The sequence below is a fragment of the Penaeus monodon genome, unplaced genomic scaffold (assembly GCF_015228065.2).
Source record: "Penaeus monodon isolate SGIC_2016 unplaced genomic scaffold, NSTDA_Pmon_1 PmonScaffold_744, whole genome shotgun sequence".
Lineage (NCBI taxonomy): Eukaryota > Metazoa > Arthropoda > Malacostraca > Decapoda > Penaeidae > Penaeus > Penaeus monodon.
The window spans coordinates 2,501-22,500 of record NW_023662594.1 but is presented as its reverse complement, the minus strand read 5'-3'; the positions used below and the strand labels follow the sequence as shown (position 1 = coordinate 22,500).

General features: G+C 36.0%; 2 protein-coding genes across 2 annotated transcripts; both read left to right on the top strand.

The window, feature by feature from the left end:
• Positions 1-6,089: 6,089 nt before the first annotated feature.
• Positions 6,090-6,443, top strand: LOC119571678. The gene has a single exon (XM_037918870.1). The coding sequence runs from the start codon at positions 6,090-6,092 to the stop codon at positions 6,441-6,443; it is 354 nt and encodes a 117-aa protein (XP_037774798.1).
• A 2,684-nt stretch (positions 6,444-9,127) lies between these two features.
• Positions 9,128-10,506, top strand: LOC119571677 (tigger transposable element-derived protein 6-like). Its single transcript, XM_037918868.1, has 3 exons — positions 9,128-9,162; positions 9,412-9,973; positions 10,072-10,506. Exons 1-3 carry the CDS (start codon positions 9,128-9,130, stop codon positions 10,504-10,506), a joined length of 1,032 nt encoding a protein of 343 aa, XP_037774796.1.
• Positions 10,507-20,000: the final 9,494 nt, after the last annotated feature.

Here is a 20,000-nt window from a genome sequence, read left to right as displayed (position 1 = left end):
ATAATAATAGTAATAATAGTAATAATAATAATAATAATAATAGTAATAATAATAATAATAATAATAATAATAATAATAACAATATTAATAATCTTCAAATGTTATCAAAATTCTCTTTATTCTGACTTTTATCATCATTATTGTCATGATTAATACGATTCTGGTAATTATTATCATTATTACCCTAATAATTGCCAAAATCATCAAAGAAATCGAAAACACGTCATTTTGGAGTATACTCTCAAAAGGTTATATTTCGCTAGATTTTGCCGCTTTTTCGACTTTTGGGATTTTTTTTCTTTTACCTTTTTTTTAACTATAAACAATTCCTGTTGTTATCATCATTATTATCATGATTATCATTATTATTATCGTTATCATCCTCATTATCATCATTATCATCATCATTATCATCATTACTGTAATTATTGCAGTTATAATATATATTTTTGCAACTATACTAATAACAACAACAATAATGATAGTAATAACAACAATAATAACAATAATAACGATATTATAATAATTATTTATATCATTATTTTAATTAATATCGTTATTATAACGACTATTAATATTATTATTATACTTCCTATTATTATTATTACAGTTATAATATATTTTTTGGCAATAATACTAATAATAAATGTAATAATAATAATAATAATAATAATAATAATAATAATAATAATAATAATAATAATAATAATAATAATAATAATAATAGTAATAATAATAATAATAATAATAATAATAATAATAATAATAATAATAATAATAATATTAATAATCTTCAAATGTTATCAAAATTCTCTTCATTCTGACTTTTATCATCATTATTGTCATGATTAATACGATTCTGGTAATTATTATCATTATTACCCTAATAATTGCCAAAATCATCAAAGAAATCGAAAACACGTCATTTTGGAGTATACTCTCAAAAGGTTATATTTCGCTAGATTTTGCCGCTTTTTCGACTTTTGGGAATTTTTTTCTTTTACCTTTTTTATTATATATGGACACAATTCCTGTTGTTATCATCATTATTATCATGATTATCATTATTATTATCGTTATCATCCTCATTATCATCATTATCATCATCACTATCATCATTATTGCAATTATTATCATTATTATTGCAATTATTGCAGTTATAATTTATATTTTTGCAACTATACTAACAACAATAACAATAATGATAGTAATAACAACAATAATAACAGTAATAACGATATTGTAATAATTATTTATATAATTATTTTAATTTATATCGTTATTACTGTAATTATTACTGTTATAATAATTATTTTTGCAATAATACTACTAATAAATGTAATAATAATAATAATAACAATAATAATAATAATAATAATAATAATAATAATAATAGTAATAGTAATAATGATAATAATAATAGTAATGATAATAATAATAATAATAATAATAATAATAATAATAATTATAATAATAATAATATTAATAATCTTCAAATGTTATGAAAATTCTCTTTATTCTGACTTTTATAATCATTATTGTCATGATTAATACGATTCTGGTAATTATTATCATTTATAACCCAATAATTGCCAAAATCATCAAAGAAATCGAAAACACATCATTTTGGAGTAAACTCTCAAAAGGTTATATTTCGCTAGATTTTGCCGCTTTTTCGACTTTTGGGATTTTTTTTCTTTTACCCTTTTTTTTTAATTATATATGGACACAATTCCTGTTGTTATCATCATTATTATCGTTATCATCTTCATTATTATTACAATTATTATCATCATTATTGCAATTATTATAATCATTATTGCAATTATTATCATTATTATTGCAATTATTGCAGTTATTATATATATTTTTGCAATTATACTAATAACAACGATAATAATAATAGTAATAACAATAATAATAACAATAATAACGATGTTATAATAATTATTTTTATCATTATTTTAATTAATATCGTTATTACTGTAATTATTACTATTATAATAATTATTTTTGCAATTATACTACTATTAAAAATAATAATAATGATAATAATAACAATAATAATATTAATAGCGATATTATAACAACTATTAATATTATTATTATACTAATTATTATTATTATTACAGTTATAATATATTTTTTAGCAATAATACTAGTAATAAAAGTAATAATAATAATAATAATAATAATAATAATAATAATAGTAATAGTGATAATAATAACAATAATGATAATAATAATAATAATAATAATAATAATAAAAATTGCATTGCAGAAATGTCAGTCATATTGATGTCATATTAATGTCATATGACATCAGCAATGATTGCCTAAAGAACTACTCCCCTGGGGAGGGATTACTGCTCAACCGCCCCTGTTTAAAGACTTGGTAGGCTGCATGATGTCCACAGGGCGCAAAGTGGTTCGTCAAACACCGTGCCCGCGGGGACCTGGACATGGTGGTTAGCGAGGGATATCCAACTTCTTGGCAGTGGGGCTAAAATGCATCCTGCCTCTCAAGTAAGAGTAGGAAGTGGGCGATAAAGCGTCGCCCGTCACACGGATCAACAAGGGGCGCATCCCCCAGGGCAGAACTGAGTCTACCTCTTCCATTAGGTAAAATCCGCCAGGTCACTAGGACGGGATAGCTCCCACCCCTGGCCCTACGGTTCAACCATTTTTGTACTAACAATCAAAAGAAAATAAGACTTAAATGGACAAGGGAAGAGTATGATGAGGTAATGTACTGCTTTGCTATGCACTCGGGAAACCTGCTGCAAAAGTTATGTGCATGTTTTTTTGTTGGTGTTCCATTGCCTCAAACTTCAAGCACCCTAGGTCGCTGGTAGTGACCCGGTGTTTGATTTTAATTAGCAGATCTAATTATCCCCGAGACCATGAAGTACCGGGTTGGCGTCCGGTGGGGCTAGTCTGTCTCATGGGTAGGGGGGACTCTTAAGCCTTGGCTGGCAACCTCCCTAGTGATGGTGGCACGATAAAACTACTGGTTGGTGGAAACCTTAAAACACACACCTCACCTTACGAGAGAATGTCAAATATTGAAATGAACACCAACGACGTCAACGATACTGGATCTTTGAGTGAAGGTCTCGCGTCCGGCAGGTGTCCTGTGGATCAGCAGCGCAGGCCCGGTCGTCATCCCGTTACTGCTGGGCAACGACAGAAGAAATTAGGATGGTCGAAGGAGGACAACAAACGGTTGTTTGAATGTTACATTAGAAGTGAACCAGACTTGATTTGTGGATAGCTCGAAACACCAACGCAGAGCTAAATGAAGTTAGTGAACAGAGACTGGCTGATCAAGTATGACAGATTAAGATCAAGAAGTGGCTAGAGAATGTGGAACAAGAGGAAATAACTCTAAGAGTAAGAAATGAACATCAGGAGACTGACCATAATTCTACAGATGCATCAAATAGAAACAGAACACTTGAGACCCAGGAAGACAGCAGGGACCAAAACAATACTCCAGCTGAAGAGGATCCTATTGTACCCCCTGATCTAGAGCTTACAAGAAGAGATCAGCCCAGAGCTAAGTGCTCTTCGTGACAGGATCCTAGAAGTGATGCCTCTAGAAGAGAGAACAGGATTACCATCATTGAGACTGTGTGATAGAGCAAAACTGAGAACAGAGGTTGGAAATGTCAATGAAGCCACCAAGAGGATTGAAACTCACAACATTACAGAACTGAATTCTTTAATGTACGCAGTGGCATATGTTACCACAGAAAGAATGGGAATATTAAAGAAGAGGAAAGAAAGGAGGACCGAAGAACCATTCTGGAAGAGGAGGATTAAACAGAGTATTGAAACATGGAGAAAGGATCTCAGCAAGATCGAAGCAATCCGAAGAGGGAACATGAGATTGAAACAAAGAGAAAGAGAACGATTGAATAGAAAATACCACCTTGAGAAGAATGGCACTTTGTACGTTTCAGACATGTTGAAGCAGAAGATTAAGGCTGGTGCAATTAAGATCAAGAGATATGATGAGAGATGCCAACAGTTCAAACAAAATCAATAGTTTCAGACTAACCAGAAACTTTTCTATGAGACTCTGGATGGAAAGAATAGAGGAGGGAAAGAACAACTTGACCCAATTGAAGCAACTACTTTCTGGAGAAAGATATGGTCAGAAGAGGTCATTCACAATGAGCAGGCTTCTTGGCTAGAGCAAGTTGAGCAGGAGTTCAGCGCAATAGAGGTGCAAGAAGATATCAACATCACCATGGAGGATATTAGAACGGGAGTGAGTAAGATGGCAAATTGGAAGGCAGCTGGCCCTGACTTAGTCCAGGGCTACTGGTTTAAGAAGCTACCAGGATTACACCCTAGATTGCAACTACACCTGCAAGACTGTGTGCGCCAAGGAAATGTACCAGAGTGGATGGTCAAAGGAAGGACAGTGCTCATTCAGAAAGACCCAACGAAGGGCACCCAAGCTAACAACTACCGTCCTATCGCCTGCCTACCCATAATGTGGAAGATACTGACTGGAATCATGGGTGAGAAACTGTACCAGCACCTGGAGGGGAATGGACTACTAGCAGATGAGCAGAAAGGTTGCAGGAAAGGATTGCGAGGAACGAAAGATCAGTTGCTTGTAGACAAGGCAATTCTAAAGAACTGCTGGAGAAGGTTGACGAACTTGTCAATGGCTTGGATAGACTACAAGAAAGCATATGACATGGCGCCACATTCATGGATACTTAAATGCCTGGAGATGGTTGGTGTAGCCAAGAACATGATTACGGTAATCAGCAATAGCATGGTGAACTGGAAGACAGTATTAACATTTGAAGGAACAAATCTTGGACAAGTGGACATCAGAAGAGGAATTTTTCAAGGAGACTTCCTATCGCCATTGCTGTTTGTTCTAATTATGCTGCCACTAACGCTAGTGCTACGAAAGATGAGAGCTGGATACAGATTTGCAAAGGAAATGAAGCCTGTCAACCATCTACTGTTCATGGACGATCTGAAATTGTATGGAGCCAACAAAGACCAACTGGACTCACTCGTACAAGCAGTAAGGATTTTCTCATAAGATATCAGGATGTCGTTTGGGCTAGACAAGTGTGCGGTCCTAGAAATGAAAAGAGGAAGACAGGTCGGCAGCAGTGGAGTAGACTTACCAGACGATCAGCATATCAGAGAAGTTGAAGAGGAAGGTTATAAATATCTTGGCATCCTGCAGTTGGATAAGACTCTTAATACCAAGATGAAAGGCAAGATAACATCAGAGTATGTGAGAAGAGTAAAGAAGCTATGCAGATCCAAACTGAATGGAGGAAATATGATCAGTGGCATCAACGCATGGGCCGTGAGTGTACTACGTTACAGTGCAGGTATTGTGGATTAGACAGTGGAAGAGCTGGTCAGCATGGATAGAAGAACTAGGAAAATTGTGGCAATGAATGGTTGTATGCACACCAGAAGTAATGTTGCGAGACTGTACCTGCCAAGGAAGGAAGGAGGAAGAGGGTTGATAAGCATTGAGGAGTGTGTAAACAAGGAGAGTAAGTCCTTGCATGGCTATCTCAGAGAGACCACAGAGTGGATGCTTCAAGCTGCTTTAAAGGAGAAGGTGTTAGATGAAGAAGAGAACCTCGAGGATTACCAGAAGAGGAGACAGGAGGAGAAAATCAGGAACTGGAAGGAGAAAGACCTGCATGGAGAGTTTGTGCGACAAACAGCAGATGTAGCTGGAGAAGATTCCTGGAGATGGCTTAGGAATGGTTTTTTGAAAAAGGAGACAGTAGGTCTGATCTTAGCTGCTCAAGAACAAGCTTTAAAGAACAAACTCGATCAAGCACAGCATAGATAAGACTTCAGTAACACCTCTGTGTAGAGTGTGTGGAGACTCTCCTGAAACTGTAAGACATATTATCAGTGGATGCAGGAAGCTTGCCCAGGGAGAGTACAGAAAACGCCATGACAAGGTGGCCCTGCGGGTGCACTGGGAGATTTGCAGAAAGTAGGGGATAGAATGTACCGACAAGTGGTATGACCATCAGCCATTGGCAGTCGCAGAGAACAGAGATGTTCGAATTACCTAGGACATGACTGTTTACACAGATAAGAAGCTGAATCATAATCGACCGGATATTACTCTACTAAGGAAAGACACACAGGAGTGGACAATAATTGACATAGCTGTACCAGCGGACCAGAACATCATCAATACTGAGGAAGAGAAAGTGGCTAAATATCAAGAACTAGCATTCGAAATTAAGAAAATCCATAGAGCATCGAAAGTGACAGTGATACCAGTCGTGATCGGTGCACTCGGAACAATCTCAAAGAATGCAAAAACCTGGCATGGGAAGTTAGACATACCTGACATCGTTGGAAGTGCCCAGTTGTCGGCCATCCTTGGAACAGCTCACATATTGCGGAAAGTTCTATGTTTCTAAGCTGCGGGAAGTAGCTGAGACAAGACAAAGAGGACCCAGAAGAACATCAAAGGACTGGAGAGAATGATACAATAATAATAATAAAAATAATAATAATCTTCAAATGCTATCAAAATTATCTTTATTCTGACTTTTATCATCATTATTGTCATGATTAATACGATTCTGGTAATTATTATCATTATTACCCTAATAATTTCCAAAATCATCAAAGAAATCGAAAAATAACGTCATTTTGGAGTATACTCTCAAAAGGCTATATTTCGCTAGATTTTGATGCTTTTTCGACTTTGGGATTTTTTTTCTTTTACCTTTTTTATTATATATGGACACAATTCCTGTTGTTATCATCATTATTATCATGATTATCATCATTATTATCGTTATCATCATCATTATCACCAGAAATTGTGTCCATATATATAAAAAGGTAAAAGAAAAAAAATCCAGAAGTCGAAAAAGCGGCAAAATCTAGCGAAATACAGCCTTTCAGAGTATACTCCAAAATGAAGTTTTTTCGATTACTTTGATGATTTTGGTAATTATTAGGTTAATAATGATAATAATTACCAGAATCGTATTAATCATGACAATAATGATGATAAAAGTCAGAATAAAGAGAATTTTGATAACATTTGAAGATTATTATTATTATTATTATTATTATTATTATTATTATTATTATTATTATTATTATTATTATTATTATTATTATTATTTATTATTATTATTATTATTATTATTATTATTATTATTATTATTATTATCATTATTACTATTATATTGTTGTTGTTGTTGTTGTTGTTATTATTATTATTACTATTAGTATTATTGCAAAAATATATATTATAACTGTAATAATAACAATAATGATGATAATAATGATAATAATAATTATTCATTATTATTATTATTATAATATTGTCATCATTATTAATATTGTTATTATTATCATCATTATTATTTTTATTAGTAGTATGATTGCAAAAAAACTTATAATAATTACAATAATAACGATATTAAAATAATGATATAAATAATTACTATAAAATCGTTATTATTGTTAGTATTATTGTTAGTATTATTATTGCTGCTGTTATTATTATCATAATAGCAAAAATATATATTATAACTGCAATAATTGCAATAATAATGATAATAATGATAAAAATGATGATTAGATTTTTGTTATTGTTATTATTTTTATTATTTCTAATGTTATTATTACTTCTATTATTAGTATAGTCATCAAAAAATATATATGGCGGCAATAATTACAATAATAATGATAATAACGATGATGATAATGATAATTATTGCAATAATGATGATAATTATTGCAATAATGATGATGGTAATGATGATAATGATGATAATAATGATGATAATAACAGTAATGAAATAAAATGACGTTTTTTTCATTTCAATGATGAGTTTGGTAACTATTAGGGTAATAATGATAATAATTATCATAATTGTATTAATCATGACAATCATGGTGATAAAAATGAAATAATGAGAATTTTGATAGAAATTTATCATCATTATTTTTATTATTATTATTATTATTATTATTATTACTATTACTATTATCATTGCTGTTATTATTGTATTATTGTTATTGTTATTATTATTATTATTATTATGATGATGATGATGATGATGATGATGATGATGATGATGATGATGATTAATTAGGATTTTTATCATTAATCTCTTACTTTTACAACTTTGAATATTTTCGTTTTTATTTTTACGCCCTGCCACGTCACCACTTAAATTATTTATCCTATCAAGCATTGAAGGCTCAGTGAGGACACTGGTGATATTTTTTGTATTTTTACTAATTTTACCCTTTTCTAGTTTTGTTTTACTAATTGTTTTTCTGAGTTTTACTTCCGGTGGTTTTAATACTTTTCATCTGTTTCTAATGTATCTTTTATTAGTTTTTTCGGCTGTTTACCTTATCTTTTTATTGGTATTTATTGTTAATGAACTTCTCTTTGTCTAATGAAATGTTCTTAATTAATTACTTATATGACTACTGTTTAAATAACTGTTGCCACAGTGACATGGCCCAGCTGTATAAATACCCCTGTAAAATTAACCCGTAAAGGAGTTGTCTCTGGACTCGGTGTTCGAGTGCACCCCCCTGGATTACCCTATACTGTGGCGTCGCTGGAGCAGCAAGGACAAGGTTGTGTTCGAGCCATCTTTTACATGCCAGTTAGGATATTGCTGGACGTGGGCATTTAAGTTAACCCAAGGTTTACGAAGTTTTACATTGGCCCTTTTAAATTCCGCTAAAACAGCTCTCTCATTGAAATGTATGGAAACGCATGGCGTTTAGACTGGGTCGTATACAGCACATTTTGAATTAAGCTGGTTGATTCGTAATGTAAACCGATTTGCTATGGCCTTTTTACATTGTGAAGTCATATTGTGCTGGTTGAGCCACCAAATTTTATTTTTCCAGCCTAAACATTTTTTTTTTTTTTTTTTCAGAGATTATGGACTCCCCCCCACACACCCACAATCTTTGGTACCATTACCCCCGGGACACCCACCCCTGTCACCCCAAGGACCCCAACACTTGCTGCAAAAAAGAAAATCAGAATGCAGAACTTTAGATATTAAGTACTCAGCCATTCTAGCTGTTGAAAAGGGAGACAAAAAAAATAAAGATGTGGCATAGGAATTTGATGTGCCCCCCAGTCTGGTTGGTTAAAAAACAAGGACAAAATCAAGGCCGACTTTGAGGGGGGTCAGTGCAGAAAAAACAGAGGGGGTTAAGCATGCACCCTTAAATGAGCAGCTTCACAGGTGGTTCTTTGACAAAAGGGCTTAAAATCTACCACTCTACAACAAAAGGCACATTGTATAGCTGATAGGATAGGGATCACAGACATGTCATTCAGTGCAGGGTGGCTTACATCTTGGAAAGCCAGATATAACATCTAATCCAAAGTCATCAGTGGGAAAGCAGCAGCAGTGGACCAGGGGTGGTTGACAATTGGCAGACAACAACATTGCCTGAAAATTTGAAGCAGATCTACAATTGTGATGAAAGTGCCCTCTTCTACAAGCTGCTGCCGAACAAGTCCTTGGTCCTGAAAGGGGACACCTGTCATGGGGGTAAGAGACCCAAGGGTAGGCTCACATTCATGGCCTGCGCCAATATAGATGGTTCAGATAAGATGGAGCTTCTGGTGGTGGGTAGGGTGTGGACACCCAGATGCTTCAAAAATGTGAAAAACATCCCACTGGATTACCATGCCAACAACAAGGCCTGGATGACCTCCAACCTCTTCACTCAGTGGTCCAAGAAATTGGATAGGAGGGAGGACAAGAAGGTGGCCCTCGTCCTAGACAACTGCCCAGCCCACCTAGGTCAAGTTCCAGGCCTCACCAACATCACCCTGTTCTTTCTTCCACCAAACACCACTAGCAAAACCCAACCACTTGACCTTGGCATCATCCAAAATCTAAATATGCACTTCAGAAAGGAGTTGTTGCTGAGAGAGATCAAGGTAATGGACTCTGCTGACACCACTACCTCACTCCCAAACATCAATGTACAGTTAAGACCATTGTAAACTGCTTCAAAAAAACAAAGTTTGTGCCCCAGGATGACCCCAAGGATGACATTCCCCTATCTCAGCTGGCAATGTATGAGGATGGCATTCCACTTGCCAGCTTATTCCAGCAAGCCAGCCAGTACATGGAAGTAGAAAGCACACTGGATGACTACCTCAGTGCTGACCAGGACCTGATAGCAGTGACTAAGGAAACTGAGGACGACATCTTTAAAGATGTGATGTCCAAGCACATTGGCCCCCGGGGACATCCAGGACGGAGAGGAAGAGGGCATCACCCCCAACCCCAGCCACCAAGTTGTGAAACCATCTTATCACATCTTAAGGACATCCAGCTGTTCCTGGAAACCCATCCAGACATGTCTGACGAGTTCCAACACATCCAGAGAATAGCCAGAAGAACAAGAGTCAAGTCCATGAACAATAAGAAACAGAAAACAACAGCTGACTTTTCCTCACAAAAGTGACATTATTACCGCAATATTGCCGCAATTATGTTTTGCAGTCTTCAAGTAATCCAAAAACTTTTGTAACAACTAAAATATTTTTTTTCTAAGTTCTAGGTCACTATATTGTATGCCAATTCAATGTAAATAAAGCCTTGAATATATATATATATATATCATCTAATCAATATAGTTGTTATGGTTATTCATTGATCACTGCATCCAGTAATAGCTGCCACAACTCCTAAGCTTGCCTCTGTCTATGTGGATGTTCTGTCTATGTCGATTTTATAAGTCCAGTCCCCACAGAATCGAGATAGACAGAGTTGTTTGTATATATATATATATATATATATATATATATATATATATATATATATATATATATATATATATATATACACAATATATATATATATATATATATATATATTATATATATATATAATCTTATATATATATAGAGAGAGAGAGAGAGAGAGAGAGAGAGAGAGAGAGAGCGAGAGAGAGAGAGAGAGAGATGTGTATATACATATACATATATATCCATATGTATTCACTTTTATATGTTTATACATACACATACACACACATATATATATGTGTGTGTGTGTATCGGAGCAGGAAGAGGCCCCAGGGGTATGGAGCTATGGCCCACCGGCATGTGGACACGTTCTGGCTCTGTACCAACTTTTGCCTCCTAGCCACCCTGGGGTAAAATGGGCTGCTTGGGGGAGGGGAGGTGGGCTTTGCCAGTCCTAACCCCCCCAGATAACTCTCTGACAATGTCTCTAATAAATGGATATGCTGGGGGGAGGGGTGCTGTCCCTCCCACCCAGCAAGCAAGGTTGGCTGTGGGTATTGTTGGGAGGGCAAATGTCGGGGCGCAGGATGGGAACGAGAGTTACTTGTCCCGCCTGCGCCCCGGCAGGTGCCAACCACCAAAAAGCTTGTGGGGCAAAGTCCTTGGGAACCCCCACAGACGGACGGGGGCCCTAGAGCCTGCCGACCCCCTTTATTTGGGGCAACGTCGGGGGGAGCTGCAGAGCTGGCGTGCACCTGGAGTGACCACCCGAGGTGATCTTTCCTGGTAGGCGCTTGAACATCCAGTCCTTATGGCAGGATGAACGGTTATTTCTGCTGTCGAGGGAATTGGAGTGATTGGGAGTTAAGGTGGCTGGCCTCTCGGAGATGAGGAGATCTGGCAGCGGCACGATCAGTATGGGTGGGTACACCTACTACTGGTCAGGCTGGGGTGATGGTCACCATCTCCAGGGTGTAGCCATAGCCATCACAGCCGATTTCTGCCCTCGGTAGTTGAGGTGACCTGGATGATGAGTGTATTGTCACTGAGACTGAAGCATGCCTTGGCTTCATGTCTCTTATTGCTGTATACGCTCCTACTGATGTTTGTAAACTTGATGTGAAAGAGGCGTTCTATGCCAAACTCGAATCTGTGGTAGACAATTGCCCCAGCGAGATATTCGCATTGTTCTTGGCAACTTCAATGCGGTATCCGGCTGTGACTGAAGTGGCTATGAGATATCTGTCTGTCTGATCCCAGCAGCGAGAATAGCCTCCTTCTCCGGGACTTTGTTAGGTCCAGAGAGAATGAGGATCTCTGGCTCCTGGTACCAGTGCTGGACATGGTATAATGATACAGATACAGGTGGCCAAGGAGATTGACCACATTCTTGTTAGCACGCAATGGAGGATCCTCCAGAACTGCAGAGTTTACCGAAGTGCCGAGTTCTGTGGCACTGACCATAGGACAGACTAAGGGAGATGGAGTGTGTCTGTGGGTTCACCAAAGCAGTCTCTGACTGATTCACAGAATTTGACAACCTGATGGACCCACTTGCTCTGTGGGAGTTCTTCAAGTGCGAAGCACTTGAGCAGCCCAAGAGTCCATTGGCGTAGGCCCGAGGGTAAGGCAGAAACCCATCTCCCTGGAGATATTGGAGGCCACTGAAGTGTGTCGCATGTCTCGGCTGAATGGCAAGCAGGTCTTGCGTCGCTCCTTGGTGCATAGGGCTCAGACACTGCTGAGAAGAGACAAGGAACAGTTCATCAAGAATCTTGCTGAGGAGGTTGAAGGCCATTTCTTGGTAAACAACCTTCACCTTGCCTACCAAGCCCTGAGAAAGCTGATCTCTAAGCCCTCCTTGCAGATGACTGCAGTCCAATCAGTGGATTGACAGATCATCTCAGATCATGTTGGGGTTCATGAACGTTGGGCTGAGTATTTTGAGCAGTTGTACCAGGTAGATCCTCCAGTAATTAGTCTTAATGCAAGTGGTATCACAATGCCCGTGCAGGACCCACCCATCAGTGAGGAACCTCCTACCCTAACAGAGGTTAGGATGGCGATTTCCAAGCTGAAAAGTGGGATGGCAGGAGTTGAACTTCTAAAAATTCTATGGCTCAGGGCTTGAGTACAGTCTTGACTGCCGTCTGGCAGTCTGGTATCATTCTCCCTGACTGCTGAGGGGCGTGGTCATCCCCCTCTGGAAGGGGAAAGGGGATTGTTGGGACTAGTAACTACCATGGCGTTACACTGCTGAGCATATCAAGCAAAGTTTTTGCCCACATTCTTCTGAAATAGAACCGCGACCACTACTGAGGCATCAGAGACCGGAACAGTCTGAATTCACTCCTGGCAAGTTCACAATAGACTGAATACTTGTGGGACACCGTTTGGTCATGGGTTGCTTGCAGCCTACATCGACTTCAAAAAGGCGTTTGACTCGGTGCATCGTGAATTGCTATAGGAGATCCTGAGACTCAGGGGAATTCCGATGCAGATTATTGCCTAAGAGCAAGCCATTATACCGATACTGTGTGTGTGCGTGTGTGTGTGTGTGTGTGTGTGTGTGTGTGTGTGTGTGTGTGTGTGTGTGTGTTCATTTCTGGTCTGCACACACACACACACACACACACACACACACACACACACACACACACACACACCACACACACACACACACACACACACACACACACACAACACTGTAAAAGACACAGATGCCTTAATACATTGGTTATGATTGGTTGGCAGTAATAGTGGTTATAACGGCTAGACTGTTTATTAATGAAGAGTACAAAACAGTGAGGGGAACGCATGAGACGATGTCTTGGGGTAAGCCTGAGCGCGGGGTCGCGTGTCCGGCTAGCCAGCCCTGAGGGCGAAGGTTGGACTGACCTTATCACGTCGGGCGCTGGGCACGAACTGAGTAAAATTGGGTCATCCTCAGCCACAAGCAATGAGCGTCCACCGAACACGTGGCGTGGAAGTAGAGTGCAGGGCAGCTGCAGGAAACACACACATACGCACAAATGTATGGATCTACGTACATATACACATGTATATCCTTAAATAACAACCCTCCCTGACCAGGACTCGAACCTAGGTCACTCCAGGTATGAAGCCGGAGGCCAGTGCTAAACCAACCATGCCGGTTTCATACCTGGAGTGACCTAGGTTCGAGTCCTGGTCAGGAGGGTTGTTATTTATCGATATCAATGCGACATGTATATCCTTATATACAAGCACGGGAACACGTAAACATACAGCTTGTACTCTTACATAAATATACGCATACATACAACTGTACATACACAAACATATCCGTGTACACACACACACACACACACACACACACACACACACACACACACACACACACACACACACACACACACACACACACATTTACAGACATGTATGTGTGCATTCATACACATACGTGCATGCGTACATGAGCCACTGCCTTGTGGCATCGAAAAGATGAAAAAGGCTTCGGGAGTCAACCCTAAGGAAAAATCCTGAGCCGGCGTTCCTAAAGCAGTTCACTGTAGCTTGCGACCTCGTTCTGGCAACTCCTGCCATGCCACTGATGCCAAACCGTATCGGTCAATGCCGTTACATTGGATCCATCAGCTGCGTGGAGAGAGGGAGCATGCTGCACTGGCAACAACTTGCTCTTCACATTCGTTCGTACAGGCATTGACTCTACCTATACGGGAGTAGGTATGAGACAATAATGCCATAGTAGACATTGACTGATGGTGGCCTTACATGTGTACACACACACACACACACACACACACACACACACACACACACACACACACACACACACACACAACACACACACACACACACATATATATATATATATATATATATATATATATATATATATATATATATATATATATATGTGTGTGTGTGTGTGTGTGTGTGTGTGTGTATAAGGCCACATCAGTCTGATGATTGATGATTGATGATGATGATGATGATGATGATGATGATGATGATGATGATGATGATGATGATGATGATGATGATGATGATGATGATGATGATGATGATGATGATGATGATGATGATGATGATGATGATGATGATGATGATGGTGGTGATGATGAATAATTATAATATTCATTGCTACTCCTGTTACTATAATTATTATCATTATTGTTATCATTAGAATCATTACTATTATTATCTTATTGTTTTATATATATATATATATATATATATATATATATATATATATATATATATGTGTGTGTGTGTGTGTGTGTGTGTATAAGGCCACCATCAGTCTGATGATGATGATGATGATGATGATGATGATGATGATGATGATGATGATGATGATGATGATGATGATGATGATGATGATGATGATGATGGTGGTGGTGATGGTGATGATGAATAATTATAATATTTATTGCTACTCCTGTTACTATAATTATTATCATTATTGTTATCATTACCATCATTACTATTATTATCTTATTGTTATATATATATATATATATATATATATATATATATATATATATATATGTGTGTGTGTGTGTGTGTGTGTGTGTGTATAAGGCCACCATCAGTCTGATGATTGATGATGATGATGATGATGATGATGATGATGATGATGATGATGATGATGATGATGATGATGATGATGATGATGATGATGATGATGATGATGATGATGATGATGATGATGATGATGATGATGATGATGATGATGATGATGATGATGATGATGATGGTGATGGTGATGATGAATAATTATAATATTTATTGCTACTCCTGTTACTATAATTATTATCATTATTGTTATCATTACCATCATTACTATTATTATCTTATTGTTTTAATGTAATTGTCATCATAGTCATAATCATCAATTATTATTAGAATTCTATTTAGTTTTTCATAAAAAAACAGCTACATTTGCTGTATACAGGCTGGGGTGTTTGAAGTGCACAAACCCCATAAAATAAAATAAAATCCAACAATAGAAACAAAAAAAGTCATGAACCATATAATGTTGATTGTTTTACCTGTCCATTTAAACTGATATCAATGGTTAATGATTAAAAGTAAAATAAATGTGTTTAGACATCTAAGAAACTGATGTCAAGAGCTTTTTAAATCGAGTGCTTGAGTTAGTTTGTGTTAACAACAATGGTTTTGTTTTTTAATTTGGTAAATTGAACTAATGTATGGAAGTATAATTATTGAAATTATGTGCACTGAATTATGTAATTGACATCTAATTATGATGTTAGTGTAAATGTAAATTAAGCAGATATAGCAAACTAATGAAGCCTCTAATACAGTACTCAGTATGTTTTCTCTCTATGATTGACTGACTCTATTTTTATTTTGCAACTGATTGATGCAATCTAATGCAATGTGAGTATTTGGATAACATGTTATAGATTCTGCAGTACATGCAAATGCAGTCTAAACTTAATTTTACCTGACTACTTTCACTATATTTTATATAGGTCTGTAAATAATAGTTATAATTTTTTAGGGCAACTTTTAAATGTTCAGCTTTACAGTGAATGTTAGAACACAAGGACTGTTTGATGTGGGCTTGGAGAATGTGCTTAGAGGAATGTATCATTATGTCCTCCAGTCCTTTTCTCATGATATCATGTAAAATTGTGTGTGACAATTATGATTTACACTTTTTCTGAATTTTAGAATTTATCTGCACTTTTGCACTTCCAAATGCTAGAATAACAATAACAATAGTAATACAAAAAAAAAATGTTAGTTCATAAAACATAATAAAATGGTAAGAAAATAATATCTGGCATTAAAAGGATTTGAAATCTCAGATTTTTTTTCCAGGTAATTGGAGTCACCTGCTAAAAGTAAGAAAGAAAGAAGTCACTCATTCAATGCTCTACCTTTCATCTCTCAAACTCTATCTATCTAATTTCAACAAAAGATATTGCAAGCTCTCTGTATCATCAGCTTTGGAGGCATCTAAAGACTATTCTCTCTGTTAATGATTTTGCACTTTATCAGATCTACACTATTGGCCAATTTTAAAAAGTGTGTGGCCCCACCCATAAAAATTCATATTTGATTTGTACATGCATTTATACAAAAATAAATGCTTATCTGTCTATCTATCTGTCAGATATCTCTCTGGTAGACATGCAAATCTAGAATGATAGTTATGCATTTATTTCTATGTACACATTTATATTCATTTATTGGGTTGGGCCTCACAGAATGTGTTTTTCTTTCTAATACTATTGATATCGATACTGTTTATTCTTATTGATATTATGATTATTAAATTGTTATTAAAATCTTGGTAACATTAAACAATTAAATAATACAAAAGAAACTTTTCAAAAATCAAGGAAAAGGGTAAACAGGTGAGATAGGTAGGACTAATAACTGACTCCTTGGTGACTAAGCACTTGTACAGCCATCTATGTGTGAATACAATTAATGACCTTATATTTACAGTGGGCATGGCAGTATTCTTGCCATCTGTGCCGACTGGGCTAACAAACTGGTTGTATAACAGACATGACATAGGGCCAGAAAATACAAAAATTCCAGAAAAATACAAAAATCCCAACAGTCTACAACTATCAGCACTTATCAATCATAATGTGGGAGTTGTTTTATAATATTTACATAATGCATTGCATACTTATGCATACTTATGTGGCATAAGTATTGCATTGCAATACTTAAGCCACAGTCCCCAACAGAATATTATTATTTGGTTCTTTCTTTTCATTTTGTCAACTGATACAAAGGAATACATGCTGATTAAAAGACACCAGTTTCTGTCCACATTAATTAAACTTTTTTTTTGTAAATTATACATATTTGACAAAGAAGTACAAAGGTATGTTAGACCTATAAAAGCTTCAGTAAGCTACTTACACTAACCATTTGGGTAATATTATGAATTTCATGAGTCTGTTGTTGTGCAGTGATTGGTATGCTGCAAGCCTATGGACTACTACACTGCAAATTTGCCTCAGACATGCAATTCTACTTTTTTTTCATATCACAGGCAAAACTCATTCATTTCAGCAACTCAAGCTGCTCTGGGACTTATTTATATGTCTTCCTCAATTAACTCCATTCATATTATAACATGACAAAACCATGTCTATCAAAAAAAGAAAAGATGGAAAAAAATGAAAAGATAATCAAAGTATGCAATGTTTTCCAACATTTCTATTTCATACACATTACAGAGAAAATGCTACTTAGGCAAAAACTGAAAGCTGCTTGCCAAAAAAAGAAAAAAGACAAAGAAAAAAAAAGTTTAACAAAACAAGAAAATAACATATTGTAATTTAAAACATACAATAGTCTTAATCTGACTGGAATAATACACCTGATGTTAGTGTCTTTCAAGACAGGCCAGTCAGGGAAAAGGTAACATATTACATAACTGAAGTGTTTCTAGACTGGGTGATCCATGTTGGTTTACTTGATTTATTTTACTTTATTGCTAAACATATACTATTTTAAGAGAGACATACACGGTGGTGCTGTTGTGGTATATTGTACATGTATATTATCTTTAAATTAGATATCATTTATTTACTTTTATGTTGCCAACTTTTACATAGTTATACTCTTATCCAGGTTGCCTGAAATATTTCCATAAAACCATGGAACTGTATACCAAAATGTCAAAGAAAAAGAAAAGACCAGAAACATAATGAACACTTAAAGCTATTTTATTTTTCTACACATAAAACAAGAAATAAAACTTGTTAAAATTGGAATCATTTTCCATTTAATGCAGAAAACAGTCCTGTATTTGGTGTTTTTTAAAGAAAAAAGCAATCCCCAGAAAATCACAAATACCAGTTGACCATTTCTTGAATTCACATAGAGTCTGCGACAGATATCTGCTATTCTTAGAGTGGCTGAATAATCTGTTGTCTTAAATGAATGAAGGTGAAAGAAAGGGCTAAATGCTATTCTAGGATATATGTAGTGTACTGTACCTTATTGTTGGGTTTGCTGTCTAATCTGAAAACCCTTTTGAAGCTCCCAGGCTCATGGTTTAAGAGGTAAGGAGAGGTAACTCTCCATTATTTCCCAAATTTCTGGTAATTTTTTGAAAATTGCAAACACAGACATTTATATATTATATATATATATATATATATAGATAGATAGATAGATAGATAGATAGATAGATAGATAGATAGATAGATAGATAGATAGATAGATAGATAGACAGACAGACAGACAGACAGACAGACAGATAGATAGATAGATAGATAGATAGATAGATAGATGTGTGTGTGTGTGTGTGTGTGTGTGTGTGTGTGTGTGTGTGTGTGTGTGTGTGTGTGTGTGTGTGTGTGTGTGTGTGTGTGTGTGTGTGTGTATAAAATATATTCACATATACATACATATGTATATATATACCTGTGTGTATACATATATGCATATATGTACATTTGTGTGTGTGTATATATATATATAAATACACACAAAAATATATATACATATATACATATACATACATATATATATATATATATATATATATATATATATATATATATATATATATATATATATATATGAAAACATATATATGTATGTATATATATAAATATAAGGCTGCGGTGGCGAGTGGTTAGAAACACGGACTCAAGACTGGCACACGGCAATCTGAGTTCGAGGGTTCGAGTCACCGGCCGGCGCGTTGTTCCCTTGGGCAAGGAACTTCACCTCGATTGCCTGCCTAGCCACTGGGTGGCTAAGCCAGCCCAAGTCAGTGCTGGTCCCAATCCCGGATAAAATAGAGAGAATGATTACCTAAAAGGTAACACCGGCACTCTCCGTGGAAAGGAACTGGGGACCCTACCACGTACTCACTCCAAGAGCATTACAACATGAAAACTACAATTAAGTATCATGCTGTGACCACGGGGGCTAAAACATGAACCTACCGTTAAAAAAAAAAATAAAGAAAAAAATAATATATATATATATATATACACATACATACATATATATGTATATATATGATATATATGTGTGTATATATATTTTTTGTGTATGTATATGAAAAGCACAAGATGGAGTTGAGTGGCGAAGGATGGTGGAGAGGTCCACGGCTGCTAAAAACATGAGCATACCGTTATTGATGATATATATATATATATATATATATATATATATATATATATATATA

Excerpts from the sequence above, each read along its gene's own strand:
- LOC119571678 (XM_037918870.1), top strand. The coding sequence starts at position 6,090 with ATGACTGTTTACACAGATAAGAAGCTGAATCATAATCGACCGGATATT.
- LOC119571677 (XM_037918868.1), top strand. The coding sequence starts at position 9,128 with ATGTGGCATAGGAATTTGATGTGCCCCCCAGTCTG. Across the intron at positions 9,163-9,411 it reads TTGATGTGCCCCCCAGTCTG|TCATCAGTGGGAAAGCAGCA; the intron begins GTTGGTTAAAAA and ends TCTAATCCAAAG. Across the intron at positions 9,974-10,071 it reads TGTTGCTGAGAGAGATCAAG|GATGACCCCAAGGATGACAT; the intron begins GTAATGGACTCT and ends TTTGTGCCCCAG.